At 47.6% G+C, this 23,567-nt stretch overlaps 1 protein-coding gene across 1 annotated transcript; it reads right to left on the bottom strand.

Moving 5' to 3' along the window:
• Positions 1–8,407: 8,407 nt before the first annotated feature.
• pkdccb (protein kinase domain containing, cytoplasmic b) lies at positions 8,408–21,040 on the bottom strand. The gene is given in 8 exon segments (XM_036542126.1): positions 8,408–8,537; positions 14,626–14,725; positions 15,255–15,431; positions 16,247–16,354; positions 16,533–16,612; positions 16,844–17,115; positions 19,390–19,506; positions 20,373–21,040. Coding segments are annotated over 8 exon segments (1,557 nt in total). The 5' UTR covers positions 20,946–21,040.
• Positions 21,041–23,567: the final 2,527 nt, after the last annotated feature.

Genomic DNA, 23,567 nt, shown 5'->3' with positions numbered 1-23,567 from the left:
CTGCCACTCTCACTCCCACATTAGAGGATAGGTTGCTGGTGTATTGCATTGTAAGGAAGTCTGTGGCACATAATTAAAAACCACAGGTCTATTGACAGTATGACTTGTATTAACTTCTGTTTTAATAATTGCACTTTTATTTGTAAATGAACTTAAACTGTGATGATGAATTGTATTTATTTAGCTTGCTTCCTTTTGGAATATCTCAGAACACTTTCCAGAGCAGAGGAGTGTCTGAGCTCAGTCTCTCCCAGTGCGTAACGCCCACCCGGGTGATGCACAGCCATAATTCTGCACCATGGGGCAACACAACCCTGTGGAGGAGGAGGCTTGTTATTCAGTTATTTCAGATTGCCAGGCTGGGAATTTGGCCAGGATATGAGGAGCTTCCTCTTTTCCTTTCTGAGTGCTATAGGATGGGTACAGACCTCAGACCTGACAGCATCCTCCTCAACAATGGGTGTCATGTCACTGAAGCCAGAATCCACAGTCTCCTGTTCTCCCAAGCACTGGCCAGACCAGTGACATTTTACACATTTGGAAGAGGAGGGTTCATGGCTGCTTTTCTAAACGGTGGCAGAACAGTTTTTTCCTCTGGAGTTGAAATGGTCGGGAAAGAGCGTCATCTGCGGTGAATACACTCAGCAGTCCAGCACATATTCCGCAACAGACCTCAGAGAGACTGTAACGCTGATATACTATAATTCGTTACCTACGGCAGTATGCTCGAATGAAACATTCCGTTGTTTGCAGAGGTACAGTTATACGCAGCCTTATGTCGAAACCTTTTTTCCGCAGAACCCAAACCGCCCTTGGAATACGTTTCATTCTTTTCGACAGGCAGTGGAATGTTATCTGGATGACAGGAATTCTCGTCTGTCTTAAAATTCGTGAGAGTTTAAGCTTCATTTTCGGCCGCTTATCATGTGACTTCGATGTTTCTGCTAATTACCGTATATGGGAACAGAAGCGCTCGAAGCGCCAGGGAAGCGCAGCCGCGGTGCAGGGAGCGTAAAATACCGCTCAGAGCACAGAATGCAGCGCAAAACAGGCCTTCAACAGCATTTCCCCGAAATGACCACACCAGTCTAGTAATGTAACCATTTCCAGCTCGTCGGTATTTGGGGCTGGGGCGTCAACAGTGAATTTTCAAAAATGTGTAAAGACTGCCCTCTACAGCCACGTCTGCAATAACTGCGCTCATGCTTATGTCCATTCCGTGCAATTACGAGTTACAAATGTGAGGACAGCGCGCACATGACGTCGCGTCTCTCTCCTGTATCACCGACACTTCGTTGAATGGTGGTGGAGTCAGTCCGCATGAACTTTTGTTTAAAATATTGGAGTAAATATAACAATCCATTCGGTAAACGTCTTCACAGGCGCAAACATTCTGCTGGAAATATTGGGTTGTTTGTGTCATTATGTCACACGTAGTATGTTATTTCTAATTATTGCCATTCCTGTCCTCTAATATAAAAAGTGAAGTGTAACCCAGTTTGTTTGAAATTTCACAAAACAGCCAAGATATCTTCTTTCCACTTCGAAACATTACGTGTAACAGAAACCGTGATCACCTCATGTAAATCTCGCGAGACTTCATCTGCACGCAGTGGGGTCTGGCACCCTGGTTTCCCATCTGATATATTTGTCACTAGAGCCTTATACAGTAGTAATAATAATAATAATAATAATAATAATAAACTTTAAACTTGTAATGGTGTATACAATGCTAAGCCATTAAAATAATTATTGACAGATTATATATATATATATATATATACTATATTAGTATACTATATTATAGTTATTTCCAGCGTTTTATTGGCACCGCACAGAGAATGGTTTAGCATAGGGTAGCTAGCTGGCACTCGGCTCTCAGGGTGATCACATTTTTGCACGAGGATTCACGGTCATCTTCAATGTTACAATTTTTTAACAAATAGGAAAATTTATCTTTGCTTATTATAGGCTGTATTTATGTTAATATGCATTTTCTGACATATTTTAATTTTTGGAAGAAAAAAAAGTTTGGCTTCAAATAATTTGGTGGACCCCCTGCAGTAACTCTGAGGACCCCGTAGGGGTCGCAGACCCCCTGTTGAAGATATCTGCCACAATTAATGTAAAATAACATAGAAAATAAAAATAATAACAAAAAGATAAATAAAGGTGAAATTAGAATATATAGTTGCATAATAAAAGAAAATAAATTAAAATAAAGTTAAAAGATAGAATACATAGAATGCATAAAGTCAATTAAAATACAACATTTTAAAAGAAGTACAGTATTGCATAAAAAGAATTTCAGTCCTGTATCAGGGAAGTCAGGCTAAAGTGAAGAGATAGGTTTTTATCTTTCTTTTATAAATATTTAGCGAGCTGGCTTCCCTGATATCTATAGGTAGTGTGTTCCATAGCTTTGGGGCATAATTGATAAAGGCTGCATCCCTGATTTTCTTTCGGCTGTTGCTGATACTTTCAATAAACCAGCAGCAGATGATTGCAGTGTTCTTGATGGCAAATAGTTGACAAGGGAGTTAGCAGTGTAGCTTGGTCCTAGCCCATTAAGGGCTTTGTATATGAGGAGGAGGACCTTGAAATCAATCCTAAATGTTACAGGAAGCCCGCGCAGAGCACCTAGAGCTGGACTTATGTGCTCCATCCTCTGGGTTCTGGTTAACAGCCGAGCTGCAGAGTTTTGAATGAGCTAAAGTCTCTCAGTGGTTTTTTATACAGTGCCATCGTAAATCTGTGAAACATGTTTGCAAAGGAAGAAAATAAGTAAATGAACATGTTTGGGGCAACTGTATAAATTCAATGTGTATGATGAAAAGAATACATTTGGGGCACTATACTAACAAATGACACAAACTGTGTTGCAGTGTTTTTTGGCCATGTGTTTGTGGTTATAAAGCAAACCTGTACATAGTTATGCAGGACCCAAATATCAGGGTTATTATGGGTTTGAACATTTTGTTCCATTTGCGTTGGTTTTCTGAGTTCAACATTAGTGCCGTTATGGAAGTGGTTTCAAAAAGTGATCCAACAAGCTGGTATTGTTATAAATATGCGAGTAGGAGGAAGGTGTGAAATACCACTGCAGTGTTATAAAGGGCACACTGGCCCTCTAAATAAAAATTACAACAGTTAAACTAACAAACGCAGGAATTTCCATGATGTGATACTCTCCGTGTAGTTCAGATTTGTTTTCATTGGTCTGTTTTTGGGTGTGCTAACAGCCCAGAATATTACGGGACAAGGATGGGTATAAAAATACAAAATCAGCCTGAGGTGAGTCAACAGAAATAACAACAATAACAACAATTTAGCTCCACATTTTGCCTCTTATGATAAACAACTCAATGAGCAAATGAAATATTAGAGACTTTGCAGTATCTCAATGTTTGCTGACTCCAAATGTTCTGAAGTCACACAATCTGAAGGTAAAACTCTCCCACCAAATTCAGAAGTAACTCATGCACTATAGTGATGTAATTCCCATTTTGCTGAGCAGTGGTAACTCTAATACAGCAGGAGGCCATTCAGTTAGCATTAGCTCTGCAGCCCAGGGCTCTCAGCTCCAAAGAGACCCTGCTGATCTTTGTGTTTGTGTCACTCCCTGAGCCTCAGGGTGCAAGGGAACCTCCCTCAACCTCATATCTGGCTTTTCAGTGAGTTCCACTCTAAATGGGCACATTCCTGCATGCAGAATATCAGAATACAGCCCTGAAACTGCTTGCATCAAAATCTAAGGTCAGTGGCTCTGTCAGTCTTACTCCTAGCAGAGCTGAGACAGCATTCATTTTCACACTACACCTATAGCATACAAGAGGAGATGTATAGAGAGGCAGTGTGCACGATCAGAGGAGATGTATAGAGAGGCAGTGTGCATGATCAGAGGAGATGTATAGAGAGGCAGTGTGCATGATCAGAGGAGATGTATAGAGAGGCAGTGTGCATGATCAGAGGAGATGTATAGAGAGGCAGTGTGCATGATCAGAGGAGATGTATAGAGAGGCAGTGTGCATGATCAGAGGAGATGTATAGAGAGGCAGTGTGCATGATCAGAGGAGATGTATAGTAAGGGTCAGTGTGCATGATCAGAGGAGATGTATAGAGAGGCAGTGTGCATGATCAGAGGAGATGTATAGTAAGGGTCAGTGTGCATGATCAGAGGAGATGTATAGTAAGGGTCAGTGTGCATGATCAGAGGAGATGTATAGTAAGGGTCAGTGTGCATGATCAGAGGAGATGTATAGAGAGGCAGTGTGCATGATCAGAGGAGATGTATAGAGAGGCAGTGTGCATGATCAGAGGAGATGTATAGTAAGGGTCAGTGTGCATGATCAGAGGAGATGTATAGAGAGGCAGTGTGCATGATCAGAGGAGATGTATAGAGAGGCAGTGTGCATGATCAGAGGAGATGTATAGTGAGGGTCAGTATGCATGACCAGAGGAGATGTATAGAGAGGCAGTGTGCATGATCAGAGGAGATGTATAGAGAGGCAGTGTGCATGATCAGAGGAGATGTATAGTAAGGGTCAGTGTGCATGATCAGAGGAGATGTATAGAGAGGCAGTGTGCACGATCAGAGGAGATGTATAGAGAGGCAGTGTGCATGACCAGAGGAGATGTATAGTAAGGGTCAGTGTGCATGATCAGAGGAGATGTATAGAGAGGCAGTGTGCACGATCAGAGGAGATGTATAGAGAGGCAGTGTGCATGATCAGAGGAGATGTATAGAGAGGCAGTGTGCACGATCAGAGGAGATGTATAGTGATGGGCACTATGCATTAAGTAAAATTTGCCACTGATGATGCTAAGTAGAGCAAGCTTTCATTCTGAATGACTTCAGTCTCTGTGGTGCAGCAGGGGAGAGAGGGCTGAATTTGGCATTCTGGGGGGGTTCGAGGTGGTTGGCCAGAATGGACGGGAGGCTTCAAACCCGTTTCCTCCAGTTGCTGAGGCCCTGACAGGCAGCAGGGCTTGATTCTGCTCTTCATTAGTGTTTCGGGTTCCCTCGGCCCCCCCACCCCCCCATCCCCTGCAGTGAGGTACAGCGTAAAATATCTCTCCCCAAGGACCTGCCAGTCAGACTCACGTTACGTTGGATTCCTTCCCCCTGCACCTCTGCAGTACAGCTGCGGGACACCCTGCAGCACGCGGAGAAGGACTCGCCCCGCCTCCGTCTGCACACACGCAGAGAAGGACTCGCCCCGCCTCCGTCTGCGCACACGCAGAGAAGGACTCACCCCGCCTCCGTCTGCGCAGGGAACACACAGAGAAGGACTCGCCCCGCCTCCGTCTGCGCAGGGAACACGTGGAGAAGGACTCGCCCCGCCTCCGTCTGCGCACACGTGGAGAAGGACTCGCCCCGCCTCCGTCTGCGCACACGCAGAGAAGGACTCGCCCCGCCTCCGTCTGCGCAGGGAACACACAGAGAAGGACTCGCCCCGCCTCCGTCTGCGCAGGGAACACGCAGAGAAGGACTCTCCCCGCCTCCGTCTGCGCAGGGAACACACAGAGAAGGACTCTCCCCGCCTCCGTCTGCGCACACGCAGAGAAGGACTCTCCCCGCCTCCGTCTGCGCAGGGAACACACAGAGAAGGACTCGCCCCGCCTCCGTCTGCGCAGGGAACACGCAGAGAAGGACTCGCCCCGCCTCCGTCTGCGCACACGCAGAGAAGGACTCGCCCCGCCTCCGTCTGCGCAGGGAACACACAGAGAAGGACTCGCCCCGCCTCCGTCTGCGCACACGCAGAGAAGGACTCTCCCCGCCTCCGTCTGCGCAGGGAACACGTGGAGAAGGACTCGCCCCGCCTCCGTCTGCGCAGGGAACACGTGGAGAAGGACTCGCCCCGCCTCCGTCTGCGCAGGGAACACGTGGAGAAGGACTCGCCCTGCCTCCGTCGGCGCAGGGAACAAGGGAAGAACCTGCACACTCAGGAAACCTAACCAACGCTCTTTTTTAAATAATGTGTGCACACGTGTGTGTTTGTGTGTGTGTGCGTGCGCGAGCGTGTGTGTGTGGGGAAGGGGGAAGGATCACACAGCAGCTGAAACGTTGCAGCCTGCAACGCGTCTGGAGCCCAGCTGAGCCCCAGCGCTGACAGGCATGGGCGGAGTCAGACACAGAAATCTATTCACCTGGACTCATGTGCACACACACATACACACACACACACGCATGCGCACACACTCACACATACACATACATCTTCCGCAGAGAGCCCTTCACTCCCAAAATGCCAGGCTTCTCATCATTCCAAGATTGGGCAAAACTACTGTAGGCAGTAGAGCCTTTTCCTATCAAGCCCCTCTCCTGTGGAACAGCTTACCCTCTGAGATTCGGGGAACAGACTCTCTCTCCACCTTTAAGTCTAGGCTCAATACATATCTATACAGTAAATCCTTCAGCTGAGGGACATGGCCTGGTGCTGGTGTGGATCATAGAGTCTCTGGTGGACTGAGTGGTCATTGCTTTCATGGACCCTGTGCCGTGATCTGGTGTTGACTGTCTTAGGGTCGCCCTCATGACTATGCCGGTCCCTTGCCTCCCGTCCCCTAGGTATGCTGCCATAATGTTAGCCTGCCGGGGTTTTTTCCTTGTTGCACACCTTTTTCTCTGCCCCTCCTCTCCTGCCTCTCTGTTCTACATCCCTGCCATTCTTATCATCCACTAACCACTGTTTTCTGTTTGCTTCCTATCCCTGCTCCGGGCTCCTGTCCGGAGCTGTAGCCCAAGCGTCTCATCCCGTTTTCCAGTCCTGCTACCTCGCTGCCCTGCCTATCAAAGCCAACTGCGTTCCAAGAACCGGACATCCAAGGAGACATTCTTATAATCACTCTGCTGTTAACTACTATTGTCTGCCAATTGTAAATGTCTTAAAGTACATTGCATAACTTGTCTCTAACTCTATCTGCCCAGTGCTGGCCAGAAGCAGATGGGCCCCCCCTCTGAGCCCGGTTCTGCTCAAGGTTTCTTCCTGATAGGGAGTTTTTCCTTGCCACTGTTGCCTTAGGCTTGCTCTCAGGGGGTCTCAGGCCTGGGAACAATGTAAAGCTGCTTTGTGACAACTTGTGTTGTAAAAAGCGCTATACAAATAAAAAGGAATTGAATTGAATTGAATACACACACACTCACTCTCACTCTCGCATGCGCATGCACACACACACACACACACACACACACACCATTCATGGGCCCCTTTTCATAAAGGATGGAAGGAAATTTTGATGAGCTCGTGAAAAGACAGGGAAAGAAAAATAGAGCTAGTGGAGTGAACTTTTCCCCCTGTCAATATTGCTTTCACTGTCAGCCTCTCTTAAGGACTCCTGACAGGACAGGAGAGGGCCTCACTCAGGCTTGGCCTCTCTCCCATAACCCCATGCACAGCCTTACAGTCAGTCCACAGAGGAGCCTCAGTTTACCTCCTTTTGCACGGTGTGGAGGTACTGACTGAGCATGCTGACTGACTGAGGTGCTGTGCTGTGAGGAACAGCTGCTGTAGGCTGGTGCGATTTGGGCCTGATGCACAGCCCACACAGCTGGGAGTTGTAGTTTCTGCTGCCACTTCAGGACTGGACAAAGCTTTCCAAGCCGTGCTGTCCTGGTGCCTGTGACTGGATCAAACAGACGGTCATGCTCTCACCAATGCTCAATAACTCTGCTTCCAGTTCTGCCCGGTGGGGTTTTCGTGGATGGTTTGAGACTTTGCTCTTCCATGTCCCTCACAAAGCCTCTTGAAATCAGCTGCTTCTGATTATTGAATGGTTATATTGACAGCTTGTGAAAAATGACAGTGATTTTTACTGACTATGATTCTGTAAAAATGTTCCGTCTCATAGATGTGCAGCTCAGGTGCTCTCACTTTAACACCTGACACACTACACAATATAAAATGCTCAGCCAATTCCAGTGTGTACAGAATCAACACAAAGTCAAACCAGCTACTAAGAGCTGAATGACAGCTAAAATAATGATGTATGTGTGTGGTGTACTAACTTTACCTTTTGTTACGCTAAGAACAGTAAACACTTATCCTTATTAAAATGTCAGTGAGCCAGGCTGAGTTCAGCAGCATTGGAGATGAGCCTTCATCACAGCCATTTGTTGTTTGATGGATGAAGAAGAGCCTGCATCCACAGGCCTGCATCCACAGGCATGCATCCACAGGCCTGCATCCACAGGCATGCATCCACAGGCATGCATCCACAGGCATCCACACCACTGTGTGCGGCTGTCCATGGCAAAGTGCTCCTCCACCACCTCACCGCTCTCACAGCAAATCCAAGCCCATAAAACAGGCGATGGCTGTGGATCTGCAATCAGATCCTGATGTCCTTCCTCAGCCTCCGAAAGCTCTGTCCTGGGCCCCACAGCCTGGACACCACAGCCTGGGCCCTACAGCCTGGACACCACAGCCTGGACACCACAGCCTGGACACCACAGCCTGGACACCACAGCCTGGACCCCGCAGCCTGGACCCCGCAGCCTGGACACCACAGCCTGGACCCCGCAGCCTGGGTTCAGCCTTCGGTGGCAGAGCGCAGGGCTGTGCTGTGGTAGAGAAAAGTGTATCAGCCTGGGTTTCCTGATCTCCTCACTCCTCACTAGCCTTTGGCGTTTGTCCTGCATGACCGAAGAGATTGTTGCAATCTGAAAAGCCTCATGTACAGCTGGCAATTCCAAAAGTGAGTGCATACTGAACTTACAAACCACCATCCTCTTAAAATAGCAGATACAACAGGCTGATGAACAATCGCAACAGAAAGTCTATTTTGCAGGTTTTACTAATAACAGTGTAGGCAACAGTAAGGGGATGCCTCTGTCTACCAGCATGAACCTCCTCAGGGGAGAGAAGACATGCTGCTCCTGCTCCCTCCTGGAGCAGCTCGTCTGCAGGCAGGTTATGATTAAGATGGAGGAGGTTAGCAGCCATGATTCAGAGCGACTGACTCAGCCAAATTGCACCCTTTGATGTCAGCTCACAGTGGGGTGATCCCTGCTCACTGCCTGGGGCAAATGAAAAAGGCCTCATCCAAAAGAAAAAAAACAGCCTTTATGAAATGCTGCTAAATGATGCAACATGAATCCAGTGTTCACATCTTTCATCTCTTCTTCCAGTGCCGCAAACATCTACCATCTGAAAGGCTCTTTCTGTGGAAAAGGTTCTCAGCAGAAACACCCCCCAGCTACGACCAGGATCGGGGTTTCTCCCACTAAACTGGGGAGGTGCCCACAAAGTGTTAATAAAGCTCTTATCATGAGCCAGAAGACAAACGCCTCCCTTTAATCCCTTTGAGTCGGGTTTGCGGTCTCAACTTCAAAGAGTGGCTGATATTATGACGGCTTGCTTTAGTGTGCAGAGTTTGCCTGCTGAAGCAGCCGTTCAGCCCCACGCTCCCAGCCCTGCAGCCGCCGGCGCTGAGCTGTCACACTGAGGCCAGAGGGCATCAGGGTTTGGTCTGACAGCATGATGTTTGTTTGTACAGTGTTTCAAAGCACAGGGTCACACAGGGCTGCCTATAAGCACCGCTGCTACTAAAGGGCTTTGGAGGGGGCGGGGGGGGGGGGTGCTGGGGTCTCTGGGGTGGGGCTGGCTGCAGCAGAAACAGGGTGTGAGTGACTGATCACCCCAGGAGGCACAGCAGCAGGCTGGGCAGCCCTCTCTCGCAGGGCCTCTTCCCTCCCCAGGCCTGTCCTGAGCCGGCGGGCCCCCACCGCCACACAGGCCTTTGATCTGCAGGCTCTGTTTGCAGAGGAGCTTGGGGGAAGACGCACTCTTCCTCTCTCTCTTTACCCTCAGCCCTTCCCCAAATGATCCTTTCCACACAGAGTTATGATGCAAACCAACATAATACTTTGGAAGTGCTACTTTTGCTGAAGTGAGCCCCCTCTCCCCCAGCCCAGACTGCTGGCCGATTTCCACAGCACAGTCAAAGCTTTAAAGATGATTTTCTTTTGCAAGTTATTTAGGAGGAGGGAGTGAATTATTATTTATGGACTGTTTGCTTAAGAAAAATCACTGAAAGGTAACTGTGAAAGGAATTCTGTGGACTAGTACAGTCTGAACTTTATTGACCTCTCACATAACAATGCGCTTAGGCTAAAGGGTGTGAGGGGGAGGGGGGAGGGAGGTGGTCTTCAGCTCCTCTGGCTCCCCTGGCTCCCTTCCAGAATGGCTTGTATTTACACTGACTCTACACTGTAAGATGCATAAGCTGCTAACAGGCTGCTGGGAAGGGTTAGGGTTAGACAGTTTCATGACTCATTAAGCCAGTAGCACTTGGATTGGATTCATATTCTTTAAATTCCTGTATGGTGTTTCCTGGCACTGTGTTAATGATCTGGAGCTACGTGCCCTAATTAACTCCTAATGGTGCCAAAGTTTACAGCCCCACAATCAGTCCGTAATGGTTTTATTATCTTTCAGGCAATTGGCTAATTAGTAACTTGTGGCCAAATGCAGCACTTCACAAGTTTCCAGGTAAATGGCAGCAGTAAAGCCATTAAACCCTCAGCTTGGCATGTTAGAATGCAATTATTATAAAGTAAAAAAAAAAACCGTAACAAATCTATATAATACTGCAATCTCAGTTCTGCAAGTAATACAGTAGTTGATACCAACACAACGTGCTCTATTCTTTGTCTAAAAATCTTTCCAAATCATTTCCAGCAAATAGTTATCTCTAGCTCCTTCTCTAAGTCAGGATTTTAGGGTAAAAATAGGAATTTCAAGCTTGCCATTCTAAGAATGGAAGACCAGCTCTATAAAGAGGCTGTATTCAGTGTGATCTGAATCATAAATACTGCTGACCAAGACCGCTATTCTCGGGACCCCTGGTGTGTCTCAGTTAAACCAATTTCTCCAAATGAAATCACAGTTAATTGAATAAGCAGAGGGCCTGGGTGGAATCTTAACAAGTGTGGATGCAGTAGTAGTTTTCTATGGTGTGTGAGTGTGTGTGTGTGTCATTCTTTATCCAGGTCACCCTCTCTCTGTGAAAGTTTTTTACTGCCTGCATCAGCTTGGTTATGAGAGCCATGACTGTTTCCACACTAGAACCACCCAACTCGCCTAATTCTGGGACTAATCATGGAGTTAGTCAGTTGAGGTAACTGGTACTGTTGACTATAATGGAAAGTGATTGTAACTTTTACATGTTTCTTAACCCACACAAAATCATCTGCCAGTGTGGGAGGTGCCAAAGTGTTCCCTGTCTGGGTAAATTTAGCAGTTTATGAAGCAGAAATGCTTTATGCCAGTCAGTTTCTCTCTAATCCATTTCCAATACTGAAAACAAACAGGCCAATTTTATTTATCCATGTTAGTGTGATGTAATTACATTATATTTACAGCCCCCACTTACAGCTGCTCAATGGCCTGGAGTTATGAGTACAGCATGATGTCATTCTGCACCACAAGCTGCTGTGCTGCAGAAAAGAGCGTTCGAGCATGTGGCGTGAGACAGGAAGTCTCCTGAAGCACACGGCCTCTCTGTCCTCCTTCAGCTGTCGGGGAGGCTTCACAGCACTGAGTAACGGCTGTAGACATATGAGCTTCACAGATCCCAACACAAAAGGTAGAGCTTTCATATTTTCTGCCAACAGAGAGAGCAGACCCTGCTCACAGCACCTCCCCCTGGGCCCCAGGTCCCAGAGAGCAGAGAGGCAGGAGATTTATATGAGTGGTGTGCGTGGGGGGTGGGAGACCTGTCCCAGCCGCAGTGTGATGCATTTGGGGGTTGCCTTCAAAGGGAAACTGGATCTCCTGCCGTGTGAGCGCACACAGAGCTCCCCGACGCCCCGTTAATCTCGCCCCTGTCTGTGCAAGAGGCACAGGCCCAGCACACAAAATGGGCGTACCAGGCCCAGCACAAGCCAGCTCTCCCTTTACACTGCACACTGCTGACACACCTCTGCCAGCTCTCCGTTTACACTGCACACTGCTGACACACTTCTGCCAGCTCTCTCTTTACACTGCACACTGCTGACACACCTCTGCCAGCTCTCCCTTTACACTGCACACTGCTGACACACCTCTGCCAGCTCTCCCTTTACACTGCACACTGCTGACACACCTCTGCCAGCTCTCTCTTTACACTGCACACTGCTTTTATACTTCACTTCCTGATGGTAATTTTTCCATGAGGGTGTGGAGAGACTGCAAACACTCGGCCAGGTTAGAATCAGGGCTCTGAAATTCACAGATGCGGCCCTGTGTATCTGCCTCCTCGATCCATCAGGCCAAAGTGCAGCATCTCCCCAGAGGAGCCCCCTGCCTGTTAGCCCAGGCTGCCGCAGAGGGGGAAGCCGGACGTCTGGCCCCCAGGGCCCCACTGCACCGGCCAAAACACCGTCCCAGAGCACCAATGCCCCTCACACGTCTGCAACCAGCGGCTTGTTTTCAGAACATATTATTTCCAGATGGCAGTCATGAATAAAAACCATGGAAACAACTTGTGTGAAACTGGAAACTAAAGAAACAAAGAGGAGGGAAGGTGTGTGGAGATGGGGGTGGGGGGGCTGGGAATAACGATCCCTGAAAACACGTAATTCTCCCCACCTGTCAAACGCAGCCGACTGAACAGTGGAGCACTGTATGTCAGAGAGGGTGTAAATGGAATCATTATCTCTGAACACTTTCAGTCAGACCCAGCCTCATCCACAGAGCACTGACCTGAGCCCAGCCATAATTCAAGCTAAACAGAGCCACGGAAATGGCAGAAAAGGACAAGCCTTTGGAGAGAAGGCAGACGGGCATAGCTCTACCACTCCCCTGCTCACAGCTGCCTCTCATTCACAGCATGCTTGCATTTAACTCAGAGCCATAAATGTGGCCTAGGTTAGCTTTATCACCACAGCAGTTAATAAATGCAAATGGAGACCCCTTTGTGTGCTTCATCACATACCTATTAGCAAAAGAAACGCGCTTGGATGTGTAAAAAGCAGTGTGCAGAGCCAGGCTCAGGCCAGTACACGCACCTCCAACAGGACCATGGAGCGCACAGCCCTGCATGCTGAGCACACAGCAGGGAGAAGGCAGAGCCACACCATTAACATGTCAGCGCAAGAGCCAAGACAAACCGCTCAGAGGCCAGACATTTCCACCGCGTGAAATTAAAGGGAATGAGTTACTAGAGAGGTAGTTCTAATAGTTCTAATGTTTTTTTATTCTGGCCTGTGAACGATACTCAGTTGGCCATTACACAGCAGCACGGCTGTTCTCAGAACCTGTCCATTATGAGCACAGCAGCAGATCACATCCCCGAGCTGATGGACAGGAAGTCCTGGCCACACCGGACTGACCGACAGTGCAGAAATGGAGGCCGAACTGCAGGCACTCTGACTCACCACTGCACCTCCCCATCACCGCTGCTGAATGGGACCTCCTTCAGGCAGATGGCTTCCCCATTCGTGTGCTAACAGGAGATTTACTTTGTTTCAATTGATCCCTGACATTATGCAAGCATTCCTCTCTCCATGAGAAAGAGCTTGCATTTAAGGTGGATTTACATGTCATCATTAAGCCATAATGACCCTACAGGTGATAATTTGCATGCGTTCCTGGCTTTTGTATACACTTCATGTGTTGCAGTGTGCTCGGGTGTCTCCCCATTGTGGGCACAAAAAATGCTGGGCTGAGAGTGGGTAGAAAGGCCTGCAAACACTCACACCCCATCAGCTTTCCAATGAACAAAACAGAGAGAAATAATTAGCATAGAAGACCGGCTTCTTTCAGGCCCATACGAGAACAGAGCCAGCATATACAGCTGTAGATTAACAAACAACATACAATTCAGGGTGCAAAGTTTATTGCATATGACAACAAACACCCCTCTCTCTCTCTTTCTTATTGTTCATATATAAATATATGTGCGTTGTATTCAATTGGCAAACCATTGCAAAATTCTCCAAAAGGAAAAATTCAAAACAATAAAATACCACGGGTTGCATGAAAGAGTTTATTATACAAAACATGTTAAGAATGCTATTCATACAGGAAAGTACTTGTGCTCTTAATAACATAAATAGAATCTCTTTCTTTGAAAGAATTAATATATCACAGACGTTAGCACCCACAGGGTGAGATTTCACACCACATGCAAATCTGCATGCATTTACTGCACATTTAACAAGCAGTTTTAACTTCTTGTTTTTGAAATAAAATATAAAAGGAATGAGGCTTTTGTATGTCTGAGTCGACCGCTGTGGTTTCTGTACTTTTCTGCTTGTTAAGATGCAGCCCTGGAAGCACATTCTGAGACCCAACATGGAGCCACAGGATTTCAGATGTGATTAACATCAAAGTATCTTGGTATAAGAGCTTGTTTTCTCTTTGTCCCCCCCTCAGGTCCAGCCCTAACTCTGCTCTCCACTGGACAAGCCCCCCCCCCCAATGCACAGCACAGGAGGAGGAGAGAGGAGGGCTATTATGGGTTTTTTGTATAATTGTACCCCAAGGGAAATCCCTTTAAACTGTTCTTGGCAGCACGCAGGATTGGCAATTACATCAAACAGGAATGGAGCAAAATCCTTAGAAATATATCATATTCATTTACTTCAGACATTCCAGGCCCCCCTGCCTCCAAATGACTCTTTTCTCTTCCTCTACTTACGGTGCTGCTCCTCAAAGCCGTGTCTTTTTCAGGTACACCACGGAATTCACATCTGGCACCAGGTCGCTGAAGGCGCTCCTGAAAGAGGCCAGCAGCCTCCCTGCAAATGTGGGTGGGGGAGGGTGGAGGTAAACATGTTAAACACACTGGAATACCTGCTCAGCAAACAGAATTACAAGATGTACCAACAGACAAAGCCTTCCTATTTATCATGTCCATGACTCACTCAGTAGCTTTCACGGAATTTAGATCATTTGCTGTTAGCACAGGAATTATCACTGTGGTCCACACAAAGGAAAATCTGCTACCATATTCAGATGTTCCTCACATCTTACATTCGGCTTTCCTTTTGCAAACACAGGTGGCACTTTTAAGAGTTCATAAGCACAAATCATTTCAGAAATGTGTTTTTGAAGACAGCAGTCCAGATTTCTGATACAGTCCTGACAGAGAGGTTTACTTCTCCCAGCTGTGAGAGAAGGGAGACACATGAATATGACACACTGAATATGGTGCTGCCCTGCATCTCGGCTCATCAGCGTGTAATTACTGCCGTAATTCAGTGGATCAGATCTCAGCTCCCAAACTCCGCAGCAGCGGCACCTGAACGCGCTGGCTCACATGCTCACCTGTCCAGGTGACCTGGGCGCCGAGGGTGAAGCTGGTGCACTGCAGGTGTGAGCTGCAGATGTGGGCTGCTTCACCAGCACTGTGCACTGAGAGCACACAGGCCTGCTGGCTGTAGGAGGCCCAGCAGCGGTAGTCCACACCCCCTGAAGTCCTCACACCTCTCACAGCCGCGTAATCTGGAACATGGGAGGGGGCAGTTTTCAGAGACGTCCCCCATGCCCAAACCTTTCTGCTACACATCAGAGAGAGCCCTCTGCCTGGAACAGACGATACCTCACTCACATCAGAGACTGGCACACACTGCCATGCACTCACCCCACAACGAGGGCAGGAGGTGAATGAAGGGTCAACCAAACAAGAAACAAGGGCTGTGTAACAGGCGAACAGCTGTCCAGTGCAGAGGGAGCAAGAGATGTCCTCTACACAAATCAATATGGCTTTTAATTTCATCTTAGGGATTCACCCCATCATTACACTATATTTATTTAAGATAGCAAACATTACATTAAGATAGTAAGCCCACACCTCGTACATACCCCTGAAACTTGCACAGAGACGTTGGGTCAGGTAGGGTGGGAACTCTCGTAAGCAGGCAGGCAAAAATGCAGCTCCATGCCCAGACTCATTTCACCTCAGTTTGCACATCTACTGAACAGCCGTGTGGCAGTTATGTTTTATTCTGCCTGATGCAGCCAGCTGCTGGGCAACAGTGCAAGAGCAGGGGGAGATCGGGGAGATTGGGGAGTTTGGGGGGGTTGGGGGTGGTTCTGCTCAGACACGGATCGAGCCACAGTTTGGGCATTGCCGCCAGGCATCTCCAACCCGCCCTGACAGCAGCTGAAGTGTGAAAATATCATGTGACGACCGCAGCGATGCAGCCAGACTTTTCTGCCTCTGATGTTTCTTGGGGGGTGGGGGAATGCTGCTCACCCCATTCACAGAGGAGAGGCTCCAAACACATTTTAAAAAAGCATCCATTTCACAAGCCTACCTGTGATTACGGACGGCAGGAGGTTCTCCAGGTAAAGCCCAGACTTGTAGAGATGCAGGATCTCCTCGAAGGCCTGCATGGTGTCACTTACACCACTCTTCAGCTCCACTGGAAAACAATGGGGAAACAGAAACAGTGAGAGCACATAAACCCCATAATGACACGTAATTAATGCCAATTTAGAAGAAGCACGCAGGGCTGATGCCGATTTGCAGCGGTGTGTCTCCCAGCTAAACAGAGCCTTTCCCTCAGACTCTGACAGGTCAGACACAGTGCTGCTACCTACCTGTTGAGTTCATGATCTGATCAATCAGATGCCTCAGTGTGGGTGGGGCCTGGTGGGGCAGCAGGTATGTGAAGAAATACCTATAAAACAAGCATTTGGTCAGACAGCGTCCATCAGGTACCTATCAGAGATCAACCCGTCAATACATGCATGATGTAGCAACCGGTAATGCTAAACCAATGCAAGCAGAGGCTGGAGCAAAACAAAAGTCTGGAGGCGAAAGCACTGACTCAGGGCTGCCAGACCATAATGCTCATGGCATGTTTCAGCCCTGATTACTGCTCAAAGGCAGGTGCGGCCACAGGAGCTACCTGTAGGCGTTGTACAGGTTCCTCCTCTCGTTCAGGCCCTGGCAGACTCCCCGGGCGGAGCAGGGGATGGTGAAATTTTGGAGGGGGAAGCGCAGCTCGCAGTCGGCCTCGGTCCGGCAGGCTGGCTCCTCGGTGCTGGCATCATCCAGGTCCGTCAGCTTCAGCTCCCCCGACACCAGCACAAACTGCCGGGGCTGAAAGTCCAGCAGCGCCACCGAGCCCAGCGGGGACCGCGAGAGGTAGTGCAGCAGCCTCACCAGACCCAGACACACCTGCCATAGAACCCGCGTCAGACTCACGCCGCTGACCCAGCAGAGCGAAACCCCTCTACTCCCTTTACCCGGTCCTGCTGGCATTCCATGCACAGGCAAACACAAGGAAGACCTGCAGCCTCTCAGAGCCGCAGGCTCAGTTTCTCATCTAACGTTTTGTATCATGATGCCAACTGCTTACATTTTCTGCTCATGGACACACATTAAGGCATCCACAGATTCACAGCATGGAACCTGCTGTCATGCCTAGAATCTGAATGGGAAATCATCATTTCAATCATATTTAGATGCTGATTTAGCCACAATTTGATGTTCAGATGAGGAGAGAAATTTGGGGGAAAAAAAAAACTTGTGGACACGTATGAGGTACAAATCAATTTCTAGCATGTCAGAAACCTTCACCAGATTCACATTCAGTGTCAGGTTTCATGAGTGAAGCTAAATCAAAAGCACAGATCTCAACCAGTTCAAAACTGTTTAGCACCAAAAGCCTTTGCTCACAGCAGAAAGGTGGAAACAGTGCCAACACATCGACACAAGTGTAAGATGGTGAGTGGAAAATTTACTGCACTACTGGATGTTACTGCCCTTAGTGCAGTGCGGCATGTTACCCCCAACTGCAACAATTCTGCATTAGCCAACACATACAGAGCCATGTACACTCACTGTACACTCACTATACACTCAGCCATGTACACTCACTATACACTCACTGTACACTCACTGTACACTCACTGTACACTCACTGTACACTCACTGTACACTCAGCCATGTACACTCACTGTACACTCAGCCATGTACACTCACTATACACTCACTATACACTCACTATACACTCACTGTACACTCACTATACACTCACTATACACTCACTATACACTCACTGTACACTCACTGTACACTCACTGTACACTCACTGTACACTCAGCTGTGATTTTCAAAAATCAAACTGCTGTAGGCATAGGAGTATGCCTCATCATTACACCACACAATGCCTCACCATTACACACACAATGCCTCATCATTACACACACAATGCCTCATCATTACACACACAATGCCTCATCATTACACCACACAATGCCTCACCATTACACCACACAATGCCTCACCATTACACCACACAACGCCTCATCATTACACCACACAACGCCTCACCATTACACCACACAGAACCTGGCTGTTACGGCCAGACTCCTACCAAAGGTGACTACAGGCAGTCACAGGGCAGTTGGCAGGACAAATACTCCGCACATAATAATATAACAACCCGGCTACTCACTCTTCCGAGTTTGGTCCAGCCGGGCAGAAGACGCAGTGGCGAGTGCTTCGCAGTGGAACGGGTTGAACAGTATTTATACAGATTGGAGAACAGATAGTAGGAGAGATAGCAGTGCACTGGAGTTTTAGAAAGAGTGGTTTGAGAGAGGGAAGAAAGTAATGTGGAGTAAAGAAAAGTATGGAGATCTGGAGATCGGTGCGCAAAAGAATGAAATAAAACGGTGGGGACCGGCCAGTCTGCAATAGACCGTCGGACCGGCTCCACCGTCCTATCCAAAACAACCAAAACAAAACTAGAAAATAAACCCGACAAAAAATGCACCACCGTCTCACGAACTTTACACATAAAGCGGCTCTTAAACACAAAGTGAGACAACAACTAAATTCGCACAATATAGTACGCTGGTACTCACTCAAATTCCGTCCGACTGTGCTTGCCGCCATAGACATTTAAATTACCCAAGGTGCACAAGTTCGTGCACCCGTGACCCTGACGTCATGTGACCCCTAACCCTTACTTCCGTGCACCCTTTTCCTGACGTCATGTGGCATACCCGTAACACTGGCCATTACACCACACAGTGCCTGGCCATTACGACACACAATGCCTTTGTTACAAAGGGAGTGAGCTGATACTGACTCTGTGCTCCAGGCAGAGGGGATAGATCCTGTGAGCTGATACTGACTCTGTGCTCCAGGCAGAGGGGATAGATCCTGTGAGCTGATACTGACTCTGTGCTCCAGGCAGAGGGGATGGTACTGACTCTGTGATTCTGTGCTGGAGGCAGAGGGAATGGACATGAGAGACATCTGTCTCTCAGAGTTTCATTCTGAGCAGCAGGAATAGAGATGGGTCCTAATGGGGCGGGATGAGTTCACTCTCTCCAGCCCCCCCCCCCCCCCCCCACCCCTTTCTAAATCTATCACACCCCCAGGTGTGTCTGTTGGGAGGGGGTGGGGGAGGGGTTCTGATTACCATCCCTGTTGTCTTACCCGAAAGCGCTCCTCCCAGGGGCTCTGGAGGAGCTGGATCATCTGCAGCGGGGAGCCCTGCTCCAGGGCGGCTGTGACCCCGGCAGGCTGCCCCTTCAGCTGGCACAGTCCCTGGAGCTGAGGAGCAACAGGAGCAGCATCAGTGTGCTGAACCTGCAAACTCCAACACACCAAATACACAAGCAAAACCACGCGTGTCTGTCTGAGAGGGATACGAATGAAGAAAACGGAATGTTTCTGCTGCCAACACCAGCAAAAGGATCCATGGCGCTGTCTTACATCATATAAATGGCTGGATATGCACAAAACCGGCAGACCTCGACATAGCAGACTATGAACAAGAATTATGCATACCATGGCACTACCTCGAATAATAATGGGCTGAGAAAACTGAAAAAATGTGAGTAATCTATTATTTAACGTCATTTCACTTACTATTGGTGCGACTATTAACTACCAGCCACAAATACAAACACAGATCTTTACTGGTTGAAAACTTTAAACAAGTTTTCAAAGAAATCGTACAAATTCTACCAAGCTGGTCTCTGTCAATAAAACGAAATGCAAGACAATGACTGTATGATTAAAACGGATGTGTACGTCAATGCAAACAATTTAAAATAAACATATCGCGCTTTCAATTAAGACCAAATGTTTAATTGTGTTTATCTGCCGAATAGGTGTTAGGTGGTGAATGTTGAACTAAGTTAATCTGATTTGCTGTGGTAAAGAAAGGATTACCTAAACCCCGGGTCTTTGACAGACGCTCTTTGATTCCCTCGCCTGCTAATTTCATAAGGGTAAAGGCGCACGATATTTGGCAAGTTACATTCAATCACGTGAATTACACTACAATTCGCAGAAAGGAGGGCGTTTTTCACCGTTCATTTTTGCACACAAGATTGCAGAGTAGAGAAAGAACATACTACATTTTCAGTATGACGAGAGTAGACTGAATAAATTATTTCTGCGTTTTCCCCTACCTTGATAATATTCGGGTGCCGTAGTATCTGTAACAGAACAATTTCTTTGATTAATTTGTAAGACACGAGCTCGTGACAGCCTTCCACGTCTTTAAAATCCTCCACGCATCTCCGCAGGTCGCTCCCCTGCCGGTTCACGGACTTCAGCGCGACGGGCAACCCCTTCGGCAAAATGCCCCTCGTTACTGCCTTGGTGTATCCTGCACCTAAGAAATCCACATTTTTAACATAACGGAGTTGATCGCACCCAATCGCATCCACATCAGTGAGCATTTCCCCTAAAAGAATGTCATTGTCCGTCGTCTCTTCGCTTTTTGATGAGTGGTGTGTCTCTTTTCCAGGCTGCGTCCCGAGCCTCTTCCCAAACGCCGCGTAAAGGGGCAGAAGCTCCTTGCGCCGCTCGTTGAGCTCCTTGAGTAAAGCGTCTCGCTGAGAGACAGAAAACGAGTCAGGATTTCCACTAAGGTCCCTCTCTTGTACACGCGAATGGAAACTGCCCGTAAAAAGCGTTAATGTAATAAATAAAAAAGCAAAAAGTGCTACTGTGCAAAGGGGTACAATCACTCCGGACATGGCGTTTGGTGCAGTATTCCTCGAGTTCAGCGTTATGGTATAGACAGGCCGGCGGGCTCCCTCCCGATCGTAAACTTAATGTAAAGTACACTGTGAAGGTTTCAGATCGCCACTGGAACGCTAAATGACGCCCAGCAGAGGCGGGTCTTAACGGCGCCGTCCCTCCAGCTCCTCCCACTGACCGACACACGTGAGGGAGAGAATGGCTGTTTTTGCAAATCCAACAATGTATTACAGTTTCCCACCCCGAGAACGTTCTTTAAAACAAATCTGCTCCGCCTTATTATCATATCAATACCCGATTCATGGGACACATGTTTAACTTTTTAATATCTAAGGGAAAAAACATACTGGATGTCGTTACTATTATGAGACCAAATGAGCATATTTCTAATTCCTGAGATTTCTAATGCATGACTGAATGTGCGTAGGAGCCATATTTCTAATGAGAATTGCGCAAAAGCATCTGATGTGAAAGGTATGCAGATTCTGGGAGAATCTGACAGGTTGCGTGGGTATTTACATTTGTGCGTCTTTACTTCTTTTGTTTACCCGCCTGAAAAAGAACAGAACCCGTTTCTGGAGTCCCACCTGCTGAGGACCTGACCGACCAAACAGCAGGGAGACGTCACCAAACTAGCTGAGACTAAAGTTACATTACGTTACGTTACATGCATTTAGCAGATGCTCTTATCCAGAGCGACTCCCAGCACAATAGAACATAAGTGTATCCATTCGATTTAAACGAGCAAAAGTGTCAGACCAGGCTAGCAACACTCCCAGACCAGTGATGTTTGTTCAAAAAGGTATACGGCAGTCCAAAAGGTGTATGACATCATACCAATCTAAACCAGAGACACACCATTTACTGATTTGGTTTGAGCCATCATGAATAATTTCTTATGGTTACCTTCGTGTCGCTAAAATATTACTGCCATTGAAACTGTTATATTACTCTCTATTAGCAAAGAGAATGTGACCAAATGTAGCTGGTGGTTTGAGAACATTTATCATAAATCATCTGCAAGACTCCTAGTTCTCTAAACAACGTTTGAGCATGAGTATTATTGCTAACAGTTTTGGAGCCACCAGTGAGATGTAGAAAAAATAGTATAATCTAAAATCACAACTAGCATCATATTTGTAACACAGGAGCTGTCGGTGATACGAGTAATATTATAACTAGAGGTAACACACACATACGCACACACATGCACAGTCGTACAGACACAGAAACACACTTTCGTGTTTAAATCGATCAGGGCTGGAAAACTGACGTGTAAAAGCTGGTCCAGCAGGTGGCAGCAACGCCCAGACATCACTAAAGCCGGCAGAGTGTATTACCGACAGCATGGTCGCTAGGCGGCCCTTACAGCCTGGCTGTGTCCTCCGGGCAGAAGCTTTGATGTTACATTCCAATCAGTATCTGATTTAGCCGACGATGAGAAATGCAAACATCCCCAGAAGGCTAATAAACTCCACAGCAATGAGCCTGATGTGGAACACAGGGCAGCTCCTGACCCTGCAGAAACACCTGCCTCACTGTCACACAGAGCAGCTCATGGCCCTGCAGAAACACAGAAACACCTGCCTCACAGTCACACAGGGCAGCTCCTGACCCTGCAGAAACACCTGCCTCACTGTCACACAGAGCAGCTCACGACCCTGCAGAAACACCTGCCTCACCGTCACACAGAGCAGCTCATGACCCTGCAGAAACACAGAAACACCTGCCTCACCGTCACACAGAGCAGCTCCTGACCCTGCAGGAACACCTGCCTCACCGTCACACAGAGCAGCTCATGACCCCGCAGAAACACAGAAACACCTGCCTCACCGTCACACAGAGCAGCTCATGACCCCGCAGAAACACAGAAACACCTGCCTCACCGTCACACAGAGCAGCTCACGACCCTGCAGAAACACCTGCCTCACCGTCACACAGAGCAGCTCACGACCCTGCAGAAACACCTGCCTCACTTAGCATGTGTGTCCCTGCCGCTGTATTGCTGGCCCAAACTGTTTCTAACCAGACAGGATTCACACAGCCATCTACTGCTTTAAACGAAAAGTGAGAATTGAGGATTAACACAGATTAGGTTTAACAAAGGTTAGATTTATCAAATTCATATTTTACATTTACATTTATTCATTTGGCAGACGCTTTTATCCAAAGCGACTTACATAGGTTACAGTTCTTTACACTGTTATCCATTTATACAGCTGGATATTTACTGAGGCAACTGTGGGTTAAGTACCTTGCCCAAGGGTACAGCAGCAGTGTCCCAGCGGGGATCGAACCGGCAACCTTTCGGTTACGAGTCCTGCTCCTTAACCACTATGCTACACTGCCGCCCATATACATCCATGTAACCATTTTTAAGTCAAATACACTACAAGCATTCAGATAACGTCCTATCAGGCCATTTTTTCTGTGTGTTTTGATGCTATGGGAAAGGAAAAGGTTTTCTTTTCATTTTTTTGCACTTTCACTAAGCGTGCATTTGTATGGCATTGGCTGTGCACTGATCTCAGAACTGTTTTCACGCAGATGCTTCATCACTTACTCCTACCTATGGCATTGTGCTTGCAGCTCATATCGTTATGCATGATACATCCTAC

The sequence above is a fragment of the Megalops cyprinoides genome, chromosome 12 (genome assembly GCF_013368585.1).
Source record: "Megalops cyprinoides isolate fMegCyp1 chromosome 12, fMegCyp1.pri, whole genome shotgun sequence".
Taxonomy (NCBI): Eukaryota; Metazoa; Chordata; class Actinopteri; order Elopiformes; family Megalopidae; genus Megalops; species Megalops cyprinoides.
This window is presented reverse-complemented; position numbering and strand designations above follow the sequence as displayed.